Source organism: Salvelinus fontinalis, chromosome 24 (assembly GCF_029448725.1).
Source record: "Salvelinus fontinalis isolate EN_2023a chromosome 24, ASM2944872v1, whole genome shotgun sequence".
Taxonomy (NCBI): Eukaryota; Metazoa; Chordata; class Actinopteri; order Salmoniformes; family Salmonidae; genus Salvelinus; species Salvelinus fontinalis.
Genome location: NC_074688.1, coordinates 30,280,145 through 30,293,675, shown reverse-complemented (window position 1 = coordinate 30,293,675; position 13,531 = coordinate 30,280,145). Strand labels below are relative to the sequence as shown.

Genomic DNA, 13,531 nt, shown 5'->3' with positions numbered 1-13,531 from the left:
ACATTTTGAAAAAGGGTAGGCGTTGTACTGACTACATTCCAATGGACCGTTCACTCTGCCTGCGGAGTTAGCAGCCCGTTAGATTATTGCCAACAAATTATGAATTTGATATGAAAAAGTTTTTGCTTCTTAAATGTGGTATGTGTCCATGTTTTCAAGTCGTGTAGCCCTAATCATTGAAACGGATACCGCGGCGCCCCCCACTTGGCGCATAAAAACGCCTATTTCTTGCATCTCGGAGATAGTAACGTTAAACTCTAACGTTCTCTTATATGCCTATGCTATTCTGCTTGTGCTTCGGATTGCCACATTTGTTAACTACATTGCTGGTAAGTGAATTCCCATTTGCTTTTTCAAGTTTTTCTTCTATCAACCACAGCTGCCAAATATTGTGATTTAGCTGGCTCATTTTAATAATTCAGGAAATAGTGGCTGCATGCCCTGCAATCGCATAGAGGCAACTAAAACCTATTTAAATTATAATTTAAAAGTTATTAAATCAAAATGCTCAATGTATACTTTTCTGAACTTACTTTGACATCCGTTTGCGAATCGATCTGTTTAGCATAACCAATTTGTCCATTTTATGCTGTTGCTTGGTTGCCAAGTTACAGCACATCAATTGAGACAGAAACAGGGCACACTCAACTTGGTCGTTTTTATGAATGATTAACAAAGTCGTATTTTGTTGGAAATACTTAACAAATGTAAAGTGAAAAACAAGTGCAACATGGCAGTTTGATGGCTTCACAATTGTTTTAGGAAAGTTTGCAAAATCTTTGTGGAAGTTGTAACATTGAGTCAGGGATGGTGGAAGATGTTATCCTTTCATTTTCACTTCCCTATAGTCTCCCTAAGCAGCCTGTTAACAGAATCACGAGAACGTCTATTCTGAGTTTGATTCCTCACATGCTGCCTGTCTGTCAGCAGGGACATGTTGTGAGTTGCCCCCTGCTGAAATGAAATCTGGCCCATGAAATGGAGTGCAATGAGGTTGGCCTTGGCAGTTATGACTGTACACAAACTGTCATGCATGTTGAGCAACATGCAATGTCCATTGTGTTATATTCAGCTAAATCATTGTTTTGTCTGTGAAAGATAACAAACTGGTGAAGCTCCACACAACAGTGAAAATGTAAAACTGTTAAGCTATATTTTTTTCTGACTTTAATTGTAAGAGTGCTGACAGTCTTGTTTTCTATTAATGACTTTAGTGTCCTCAGCATTCTTGGATTAGGCCAAAGCATGATAAAAAAAAAAACACTGATAAATGTATATGCCTATAGTCTTATACAGCAACACACAGTGCATGTTCAGTTTCTTGTAGGTCAGCCCACTAGTGGGTCCTAGTATCGAAAGGTATGACTGGTTATAAAAAGAGTAGCGTAGTTAGTGCATAATGAGATTACCAATGTTAACTTCAATAGATTCAGTCCTCTGACCAGTACACTATGGCTGCGTTTACACGGCCTAACTCAATTGGTTGCATTGGCGAGTTTACTCATAAACTAATCAAAAACAGGGGCGTAGGCCTGGGTGGCCCAATCAGGTTAAGCAACAATGTTTTTTTATGCTCTTTACTTGTCAGTGTTCTAAACAGGACATCATTTATATTTTTACCTAAACAAGCGAAGACATATCAGAGAATTCATAGCAAGCAGTGCACTAGGTTAGTCAGATTTGATTAAACAGAACAGAACAGATTAACTGGAATGACATTCATTCTCATGGGATGGGTTTCAAAAATAGTTAAATGAAAGTCACACTCCCAATTAGCCAAGAATATGACTGCATGCAACTGATCCATGCCCAGTATATTCACAATACAACTCATTTGGTGTAGGATGGCTATTATCAAATAACATAATACAATACAAGTAGCCATGCCAATTGTCTCAATAGACTGGCAATCACAAGGGGTTCTTGTTTCATAATAGGCATAGTTCAATCTCCTTATCTAGATTAGGTTTCCTCATTCTACAGCCATTATTATAAAATATCCACATTTTGAGCTATGTATAGCTATGCATAACATTGCTCTGTTTAATTCAATTTGAGGCTTGGTTCAAATTGGTTAACTCATATGGTTTGTCATAACATCGGTGCATCATGTTTGTGCAGATTTGCTTTACTTTCAAAACAGGCCTAATTATACTTTAAAGATAGCGTTGTTAAAAAGGCTAGTTAAGAATTTCAAGAGGGTTGGTGCAGCAGTTTGAAGGTTTGTTATAACGTTCTAATAACACAGAAAAAGTAGGCTAAGCACTGTACTGTTCAACACCAGTGTCAGACCAGACTGATACTTAGCCTAGAGATGCAGGTTTGTTCTGTCCTAGGGCTAGGTGGTATACCGTATTTTACTATATACCGGTATTGATGCATGGACCGGTTTGGGTTTTTACTTTACCTTCTATAATGGTATTTGAATGTTTGGTTTGTGAAATGTGATATGCCATGTGTGTAACGTCCCTTTTTTATAGTTTACTCCGCTACTTGAATCATCCCTCTCCGCTCTGTCTCTATGCCGCTTTCCACATAGACCTAGTCCCATCCCGTCACTCAAGGTGCGCATTTGTTGTTGCTTGACCGTGAGACACTTTCGTTCAGTCTGCATGTTAATGCAGCACATACAACGATGTTGTTTCCAATTATATCTTAATATGAATCCACAGGTGCTCTATAATTACAATATTAGTTTGTGTTTCTTACATCTGCAAACAGCTAGTTTGTATTTTCTTAGCAAGTTAAGCTAAATCGTGTTAGCCACTAATGCTAATCGCTAGTTGGCTGGCTAGCTAAATCAACATGTTTGTGCAACAGTATCTTCTAAATCAAAGAGGAATAGGCGAAGCATGAATATGTTGACTAGAGGTCGACCGATTAATCGGAATGGCCGATTTAATTAGGGACAATTTCAAGTTTTCATAACAATCGGAAATCGGTCATTTTGGATGCCGATTTCTTAAATGTATTATTTTATATATATATTTTTATATATATATTTTTTTTACACCTTTATTTAACTAGGCAAGTCAGTTAAGAACACATTCTTATTTTCAATGACGTCCTAGAAACGGTGGGTTAACTGCCTTGTTCAGGGGCAGAACGACAGAATTTTACCTTGTCAGCTCAGGGATTCAATATTGCAACCTTACGGTTAACTAGTCCAACGCTCTAACCACCTGCCTCACGAGGAGCCCGCCTGTTACGCGAATGCAGTAAGAAGCCAAGGTAAGTTGCTAGCTAGCATTAAACTTATCTAATAAAAAACAATCAATCAATCATAATCACTAGTTATAACTACACATGTTTGAAGATATTACTAGTTTATCTAGCGTGTCCTGCGTTGCATATAATCGATGCAGTGCGCATTCGCAAAAAAGGACTGTCGTTGCTCCTTGTACCTAACCATAAATATCAATGCCTTTCTTAAAATCAATACACAGAAGTATATATTTTTAAACCTGCATATTTAGCTAAAATAAATCCAGGTTAGCAGGCAATATTAACCAGGTGAAATTGTGTCACTTCTCTTGCGTTCATTGCACGCAGAGTCAGGGTATATGCAACAATTTTGGCCTCCTGGCTCGTTGCAAACTAATTTGCCAGAATTTTACGTAATTATGACATACATTGCACAACCTTCAATGTTGTCACGTTCCTGACCTTATTTTCCTTTGTTTAGCTTTGTTTAGTTGGTCAGGACGTGAGCTGGGTGGGCAGTCTATGTTATTTGTTTCTATGTTTAGGTTCATTGTTATTTAGCCTTATATGGTTCTCAATCAGGGGCAGGTGTTTGACGTTTCCTCTGATTGAGAACCATATTAAGGTAGGCTGTTCACACCGTTTGTATGTGGGTGATTGTCTTATGTGTCAGTGTTTGTACCACACGGGACTGTTTCGTTTGTTTAGTCTGTACCTGTTCGTGCGTTCTTCGTTATATGTAAGTTCACATGTTCAGGTCTGTTGACGTTGTTTTGTATAGTTTGTCAGTGTTCTTCGTTTCGTCTCCTTTAAAATAAATCAAACATGTATTCTCCACAAGCTGCGTTTTGGTCCGATCCATGCTCCTCCTCAGGCGAGGAGGAGAACGAACGCTACACAATGTAACAGGAATATTTAGATTTATGCCACCCGTTCGATAAAATACAGAACAGTTCCGTATTTCACTGAAAGAATAAATGTTTTGTTTTCGAGATGATAGTTTCCGGATTCGACCATATTAATGACCTACGGCTCGTATTTCAGTGTGTTATTATGTTATAATTAAGTCTATGATTTGATAGAGCAGTCTGACTGAGCGATGGTGGGCACCAGCAGGCTCGTAAGTATTCATTCAAACAGAACTTTTGTGCGTTTTGCCAGCAGCTCCGCTGTTTATGAATTCAAGCCTATCAACTCCTGAGATTAGGCTGGTGTAACCGATGTGAAATGGCTAGCTAGTTAGCGGGGGGCGCTTGTAACGGATGTGAAATGGCTAGCTAGTTAGTGGGTACGCGCTACTAGCGTTTCAATCAGTTACGTCACTTGCTCTGAAACCTAGAAGTAGTGTTGCCCCTTGCCCTGCAAGGGCCGCGGCTTTTGTGGAGCGATGGGTAACGATGCTTCGTGGGTGTCAGTTGTTGATGTGTGCAGAGGGTCCCTGATTCGCGCCCGTGTCGGGGCGAGGGGACGGTCTAAAGTTATACTGTTACACGCACTAATAGCGTTTCAAACGTCACTCGCTCTGAGACTTGGAGTAGTTGTTCCCCTTGCTCTGCATGGGTAACGCTGCTTCGAGGGAGGCTGTTGTCGATGTGTTCCTGGTTCGAGCCCAGGTAGCAGCGAGGAGAGGGATGGAAGCTATACTGTTACACTGGCAATACTAAAGTGCCTATAAGAACATCCAATAGTCAAAGGTATATGAAATACAAATCGTATAGAGAGAAATAGTCCTATAATTCCTATAACAACTACAACCTAAAACTTCTTACCTGGGAATATTGAAGACTCATGTTAAAAGGAACCACCAGCTTCATATGTTCTCATGTTCTGAGCAAGGAACTTAAACGTTAGCTTTCTTACATGGCACATATTGCACTCTTACTTTCTTCTCCAACACTTTGTTTTTGCATTATTTAAACCAAATTGAACACGTTTCATTATTTATTTGAGGCTAAATAGATTTTTATTGGTGTATTATAATAAAATAATTGTTAATTCAGTATTGTTGTAGTTGTCATTATTACAAATAATTAAAATTAAAAAAAAAAAAAAACGGCTTTTTTGGTCCTCCAGTAATCGGTATCGGCGTTGAAAAATCATAATCGGTCGACCTCTAATGTTGACTATATGAATAAAGATTTAATGTAGCCAAAGATTATAGGGTCCCCTAGGAAACACTGAACATCACTTTGGTTCCTACCCTGTCACAATAACTTGTCCATGGTATAAAACAGTTGTGAAAGACCCATTGAAATAATTTAGAATGTGTTGCCACCCTAGGGTCATGCGCTACTCATAAAGCAAATTTAGAACGTAATCAAAAACATAAAATACCGTAAAAAAATGTATATGATATTTTAGCTCTATCGCCCAGCCCTACTCTGTACAGTAGGCTACATGGGTTTGTCTTTTATTTTTTATGTGTTGCTAAGTTTGCACAGTGACAAAATGCCACACCACAGAGCCCAGGGAACTGGAGAGAAAATATGCTACCCTGCTGAAACTTTATATTTTCGGTCAGGCTAACAGATGACTCCCTAACTCAAGAACATGATGGCATCACTCTCCAAGCGTCCTCCATTATGTTAGGCCTAATGTAAAGGGAAAGGCTGTTAATGGTGTTGTTGCCTGACCTCATTCTTTACTTTTCTCTGAGGCCCTGAGCACTAATTCCTTGGCTATATTTTTGGAAGCCATCGTCCGACGGGGAATGGGTAGCGAGTGACATAATCCTGGATGACCAGAATGTATTGGTGACCTCTAGCGGATTTGGTAGTGTGCCCACTATATCCATTGCTATCCTCTCAAATGGCATTTTGATTATGGGGAGTGGCACTAACGGGCTACCAGCTGGTCGGGGAGCTGTTAACAGGCACTTTCCACATTGTATAGCCACCTCAGCCTGAATTCCTGGCCAGTAAAACCTCCTCACAATCTGGTCTTGTGTTTTATCGATACCAAGGTGTCCTCCCCCAGAATATGCCCATGAGCTAGATCCAGTAATGTTCTACGGTACCGGATGGAGACCAACAACTTTTCCACCACGTCAACCCCTATTTTTGTTACTCTGTACACCAAACCCTTTTTCATGATAAAGTGGGGGAAGCTCTTAGGACAATGTACCCCCATAAATGATAGGCAATCTACCACCTGCACATCTGCTCTGGGTTGCTGCAGGGTTGGATCCTGGGTCTGGGCTGTCCCGAAATTAGTCAGGGACCCTGCCAGGCCTGTTGGTTCTAGATAGTCACCCTCTGGATTCCGATCGATCCAGGCCCCACTAGTACCAGGTTGCTTGTTATTGACTGGGTCTGCCCCTTCTTCCTCATCCTCCCCGACTAGCACCTGTGAGGTTGGCCCCTGGAAGTCCTTCTATTTTCTTGGCTTTGGTTGAGGGCTACTTCCTGCTTGGTAAGGGGTGTTGGCTTCTCAAATATGCCGTTCTTCTGGCCTAACCTCGCAAAGTTAGGGAAGTATCTACCCGGTATTACATCATACGGCATCTTCGAGACCACGCCAACCTCATAATCCAGCAGCCATCCTCAGTTTTGCAGGTTTTCCTACTTACAAAGCATGTAGAGTTCTGTAATTCTTATCATAGGTACACTTCAAATGTGAGAGACGGAATGTAAAACAAAAATCCAGAAAATCACGTATGATTTTTAAGTAATTAATTAGCATTTTATTGCATGACATAAGTATTTGCTACATCAGAAAAGCAGAACAAAATATTTGGTACAGAAACCTTTGTTTGCAATTACAGAGATCATATGTTTCCTGTAGTTCTTGTCCAGGTTTGCACACACTGCAGCACGGATTTTGTCCCACTCCTCCATACAGACCTTCTCCAGATCCTTCAGCTTTCGAGGCTGTCGCTGGGCAATACGGACTTTCAGCTCCCTCCAAAGATTTTCTATTGGGTTCAGGTCTGGAGACTGGCTAGGCCCCTCCAAGACCTTGAGATGCTTCTTACGGAGCCACTCCTTAGTTGCCCTGGCTGTGTGTTTCGGGTCGTTGTCATGCTGGAAGACCCAGCCATGACCCATCTTCAATGCTCTTACGGAGGGAAAGAGGTTGTTGGCCAAACTCTCGCGATACATGGCCCCATCCATCCTCCCCTCAATACGGTGCAGTCGTCCTGTCCCCTTTGCAGAAGAGCATCCCCAAAGAATGATGTTTCTACCTCCATGCTTCACGGTTGGGATGGTGTTTTGGGGGTTGTACTCATCCTTCTTCTTCCTCCAAACACGGCGAGTGGAGTTTAGACCAAAAAGCTCTATTTTTGTCTCATCAGACCATATGACCTTCTCCCATTCCTCCTCTGGATCATCCAGATGGTCATTGGCAAACTTCAGACGGGCCTGGACATGCGCTGGCTTGAGCAGGGGGACCTTGCGTGCGCTGCAGGATTTTAATCCATGACGGCGTAGTGTGTTACTAATGGTTTTCTTTGAGACTGTGGTCCCAGCTCTCTTCAGGTCATTGACCAGGTCCCGTTGTGTAGTTCTGGGCTGATCCCTCACCTTCCTCATGATCATTGATGCCCCACGAGGTGAGATCTTGCATGGAGCCCCAGACCGAGGGTGATTGACCATCATCTTGAACTTCTTCCATTTTCTAATAATTGCGCCAACAGTTGTTGCCTTCTCACCAAGCTGCTTGCCTATTGTCCTGTAGCCCATCCCAGCCTTGTGCAGGTCTACAATTTTATCCCTGATGTCCTTACACAGCTCTCTGGTCTTGGCCATTGTGGAGAGGTTGGAGTCTGTTTGAGTGTGTGGACAGGTGTCTTTTATACAGGTAACAAGTTCAAACAGGTGCAGTTAATACAGGTAATGAGTGGAGAACAGGAGGGCTTCTTAAAGAAAAACTAACAGGTCTGTGAGAGCCGGAATTCTTACTGGTTGGTTGGATGATCAAATATTTATGTCATGCAATAAAATGCAAATTAATTACTTAAAAATCATACAATGTGATTTTCTGGATTTTTGTTAGATTCCGTCTCTCACAGTTGAAGTCTACCTATGATAAAAATTACAGACCTCTACATGCTTTGTAAGTAGGAAACACTTTGTAAGTTATCAAATACTTGTTCTCCCCACTGTATATATATATATATATTAATCCATTTTAGAATAAGGCTTTAACAACGTGGGGAAAGTAAAGGGGTCTGAATACTTTCGAAGACTCTACACACTCCTACTCACATACAATCATCATATATGCTGCTGCTACTCTATCAAATATCCTGATGCCTATTGATCCAGTATCCCTGCACATTGTAAATATGGTACTGGAGATGATCCTGCATATGGTATGCTTACTTTATTGTGTTCTTATTTTTATATCTTGTGTGTTTTTAGTTCAAACTTTAATTTACATTTTTTTGTACTACGTTGTTTTTGATTACTGCATTGTAAGAGCTGGCAAGAAAGGCATTTCACTGTACTTGTGCATGTCATTGAAACTTTATTTATAATAAGCAGATTTATTATGGTTCTCAAAATGTAGCAGTTATTTTGCCCACAAAATACATTTTTGTCATTTAAAGACTGACTCTAAATTACAATAATATTTGCCTTTCATCTCACATTGCATGACTCCAGGTAGCCTAGTGGTTAGAGTGTTTGGACATTAAAACTGAAAGGTTGCTGGAAGGAATCCCGAGCTGACAAGGTAAAAATCTGTCATTCTGCCCCTGAGCAAGGCAGTTAACCCACTGTTCCTCGGGTGCCGATGACGTGGATGTTGATTATGGCAGCCCCCACACCTCTCTGATTCAGAGGTGTTGGGTTAAATGCAGAAGATACGTTCAGTTGTACAACTAACTAGATATCCCCCTTTCCCTTATTGACATCTTTAGCACTGCTGTGTTTGAGTGCGTCTCAGCCTGGCCAAACAGTTTAGCTCCATTCCACTGGTAGAGCACTTACAGTAAAGTCGTAAATAAAATCAGCGGTAGCTGTGTGGTACTTCAGACAGACCCGGATTGGAACCCATCCACGTACGCTAATGGGCCTAAAGACTTGGGCCTCTGTCAGCCCCACTATATCCGACCCAGCACTTGACCCTCTCTTTGAGCCTTCTCCCCACATGTCACACAGACATTGATTGTACTGTCTTTGAGGACCTGTGCCTCCTGCTCAGAGCAGGCATGTGGAGCTGGTTAGAGCTCCCTCAATGAAGTCCTCACACACTGCGTCATGGAAAAGAGCACTGGGGGTGCATGGAGGCAATAGTTGTCAGGTAGTAGTTGGCACTGTTGGTTAGGCCTATACAAAGCGTGTCTTTTTCATTGATTACTCAAGTCCTCAATTATGATATCGTCATTGTCGCTCATTTTGTTATGTAATTGTATAAATTGGTGGAATTAGCCACACCAGACTATTCAAAGCCTTTTCAAAATTTCCCCACCAATCATATGCTTACTTCATGCTTAACATTTAGCAGGCTACCCTGCTAATAAATGTGATGTATCCTAAGGTAAAATAGTGGGAAACTTGGAAAACATTGGTCAAATATAGCCTGTTTGCCTTTCTGTTCAGCTATTACATTTAGAGGTCGACCGATTACGATTTTTCAACGCCGATACCGATTATTGGAGGACCAAAAAATGCTGATACCGATTAATTGTAATTTTTTTTATTTTTATGTAAATTTAAAATATTTATTTATTTGTAATAATGACAATTACAACAATACTGAATGAACACTTATTTTAACTTAATACATCATAAAAATCAATTTAGCCTCAAAACAATTATGAAACATGTTCAATTTGGTTTAAATAATGCAAAAACAAAGTGTTGGAGAAGAAAGTAAAAGTGCAATATGTGCCATGTAAAAAAAGCTAACATTTTAGTTCCTTGCTTAGAACATGAGAGCATATGAAAGCTGGTGGTTCCTTTTAACATGAGACTTCAATATTCCAAGGTTAGAGGTTTTAGGTTGTAGTTAATATAGTATTTATAGGACTATTTCTCTTTCTACCATTATTTATTCCATATACCTTTGAGTTTTGGATGTTCCTATAGGCACTTTAGTATTGCCAGTGTAACAGTATAGCTTCCGTCCCTCTCTTCGCTCCTACCTGGGCTCGAACCAGGAACACATCGACAACAGTCACCCTCGACGCAGCGTTCCCCTTGCTCTGCATGGGTAACAACTACTCCAAGTCTCAGAGCGAGTGATGTTTGAAATGCTATTAGAGCGCACACCGCTAACTAGCTAGCCATTTCACATCGGTTACACCAGCCTAATCTTGGGAGTTGATAGGCTTGAAGTCATAAACAGCGCAATGCTTGAAGCCCAGTGAAGAGCTGCTGGCAAAACGCACGAAAGTGCTGTTTGAATGAACGCTTACGAGCCTGCTGCTGCCTACCATCGCTCAATCAGACTGCTATATCAAATCATAGACTTAATTATAACATTATAACACACAGAAATACGAGCCTTTGGTCATTAATATTGTAACGACCCGGTATTGTGTTCTGTGTTTGTGGGTGTGTTATGGTTCTCATGGCTACTAGCAGGGGTTAAATATGTCAGGACAGATGGAAAGGTTGGGGGGGTATGGGGGTATGATGGGGGGTATGATGGGTATGATGGGTAATCCCGCGGGATTTGGAAATGCATAAAGAGGGATGAGTGTCTCATATCTCTTCTGTTCTGTTCGGGCCTTGATCTGTTCCTATGAGAGTGACCTTAACTCGACATGTATAATTGTGTACGTTCGGCATTTAGCGGCGTGGGCTGTGGCCTGAACAATAGCCCAGTTTAGGAATAAACCTGTGTTCTAACCTGTACACCTAGAGTCCGTCTCTTTTCTCTTTAATGACCCAGCCGGGTCATTACATTGGTGTCAGAAGTGCTTTCGAACTAAGGGATCGAGACTAGGCGAGTTAGCTGTTCAGTATAGGCCGGGTTGGCTTTAGCGTGACTCGCATCTACGGTCATGATGCCTGGGGCGAGGCGGAAAATTAAAGAAGAGTCGGACAAAGTGTCCGTTGTGAGCTCGGGGGTACCCGGTCGGGAGGGTCAGGCGGCGACTGCCGTAGAGGGGCTTGAGAGCCACTTGGCGGGAGTTAAATTGTCAGTCAGCAAGATGGCAGAACTGGCGGGTTTTCCTTCACATCGCTCGAGAGCAGACGTCACGGCGACGGGGATATCGACGTCACCGGGTGCGGAAATGGCTGGGCCTGCTTATGTAAACAGAGATGGCGGCGACCTATTGCCATTAGCCACGGTAGCGGCTAAACTACCGAAGTTCAATGGACAAGGTAAATGGGAAGTTTTTTTCACTCAATTCGAGTTGTTGGCTAGAGCCGTGAGGTGGTCTGACGAGACGAAAGCGTTACAGCTTGCCCTGAGCCTGGCGGAGGAGGCGTCGGAATGCCTGCTAATGCTAGCCCCGGACGATAGGGGCGACTACGGTGCGCTAGTGGAGGCATTGGGGGGCCGTTTCGGCAGCGACGCGCAGCCCAACATGCTGCGGATTGAACTGTGTAACAAAAAGAGACTTCAGGGGGAATCATTAAAGGCGTTGGCAAGTGGTATTCTGAGCCTGACCAGGCGGGCTTATGCAACTATGCCGATTGGGGTGCAAGACGAGCTAGCACGGGACAGTTTTATTAGAGCGCTCTCTTCCACCGAACTGGGTAAGCATGTTCAGATGGCGGACCCACCATCTCTGCAGGCTGCAGTGGAGATAGCCAGGAAGAGGGAGCTGATCTGGGGTGAGGGAGTGAGAGTGGAAGTCACCAGTCAACCAGAGGTGAGAGCAGCAGTGGCTGGGGTGCCAGGGGTCACAAAACCAGAGTGGGTTGACGAGTTGGGCGGGCTAGTCAAGACTGCTTCGCTTGTCATGGAGAGGGGCTCCAGGCAACGTCGCAGTGTCAGCTCAACTCCTATTGTCTGCTGGGGTTGTGGCCAACCTGGCCACATTCAGCGGGAGTGTGGCAGATTCCCCCGTCACCAGGGAAACGACAACGGGTTCTCGCGCAGGGGGCAGCGCGGGCCCACCCCCCCGCCCCCGAACCCACTGTAAGCAAAGGAGGTACCCAGCAGCGCAGACAAGAGGGTGGGGACCTGCTCCCCCAGGGTGTAGCTGCCGCCGTGTTTCCTAGTCCGGTAGTTGTGGTGGGACGTACCACCGTTGGGGACTTCTGCAATGTCATCGTCAAGGTAGAGGGGGTGGAATGTTTGGCCCTGGTCGACACGGGCTCTACAGTAACCCTGGTGAGACCAGACATACTACCTGTTGGGGAGCGGGTGGAGCCGACCCTTGTCCAGCTACGGACTGTCACGGGGGAGCTAGCCCCCATGTTTGGGAAGTGTCAGCTATCTGTGACTGTGGGGGGGAGAACTGTGGGGTGTCCGGTGTGGGTAGCAGCGGTGCAGGACCCCTGTATCCTGGGAATGGACTTTTTGAAAAACTGTGGGGCTCAGTTGGACTTAGCGTCAGGTACTTTGAGGCTGTCGGGGGGGCCCACAGTGGGAATGTCGCCTTCGGGAGGGCCAGCAGGGGGCAGGGCTGTCCCTCCGTCTTCCTCCAAACTTGCAGAAACTCCACCGGTCATCCCGGCTGCTCCCTTGGTCGTTGTGCCATCCCAGCAGCTGTCTCCGGCGGCGACGGCCTTCACTCCCCATCATGGTGCAAGCACAGGCAGCCCAGTAGCCCAAAACACACTGGCCCCTTCAACCCATCAGCCCGACGGGGGGAAGGAGGAAGCTATCGACGCCGTCGAGGCTGTGTGGCTGAAGAACTGTCAGGGTCTGGATGAGGGACAACAGAGACAGTTAAAGCAGCTGCTGTTGGACTTTAAAGATAGCTTCGCTTGGGGGGAAGATGAGGTAGGACAAACGCACCTAGTTCAGCACGAAATAGACACTGGGGACGCCCGACCCATTAAAATTCGGCCCCGTCGTATTCCCCTTGCCAGGAGGGAAGCAGCAGACACAGCTATTGTTGACATGTTGCGGGCTGATTTCATTGAGCCATCAGATAGCCCATGGTCCGCGCCGGTCGTCATGGTGCCTAAGAAAGTGGGTAAACTTAGGTTTTGTGTTGACTACAGGGGCCTAAATTCTGTCACCACTAAAGACTCTTATCCCCTACCGAGGATTGATGAGTCGCTAGACCACGTGAGAGGGTCCTCGTGGTTCTCCTCCCTTGATCTGCGCAGTGGCTACTGGCAGGTGCCCCTCTCGCCAGGGGCACGTGAAAAAACGGCCTTCTCCACAGATAGGGGACATTGGCAGTTCAAGGTGCTGTGCTTCGGGCTCTGTAATGCTCCTGCCACCTTTGAGAGGCTCATGGACAGAGTGC

General features: G+C 44.0%; 1 protein-coding gene across 2 annotated transcripts in view; it reads left to right on the top strand.

The window, feature by feature from the left end:
- LOC129822276 (CMP-N-acetylneuraminate-beta-galactosamide-alpha-2,3-sialyltransferase 4-like) overlaps positions 1 to 13,531 on the top strand; it is a 38,788-nt gene continuing 25,257 nt past the window's right edge. Inside the window, exon 1 of one of the 2 annotated variants that reach the window (XM_055880415.1) lies at positions 1 to 329. In XM_055880415.1, the coding sequence (XP_055736390.1) occupies positions 273 to 329 (57 nt within the window). In that variant the 5' untranslated portion in view covers positions 1 to 272. The remainder of the gene's footprint in view (positions 330 to 13,531) is intronic. The other variant, XM_055880416.1, reaches the window with a different exon arrangement.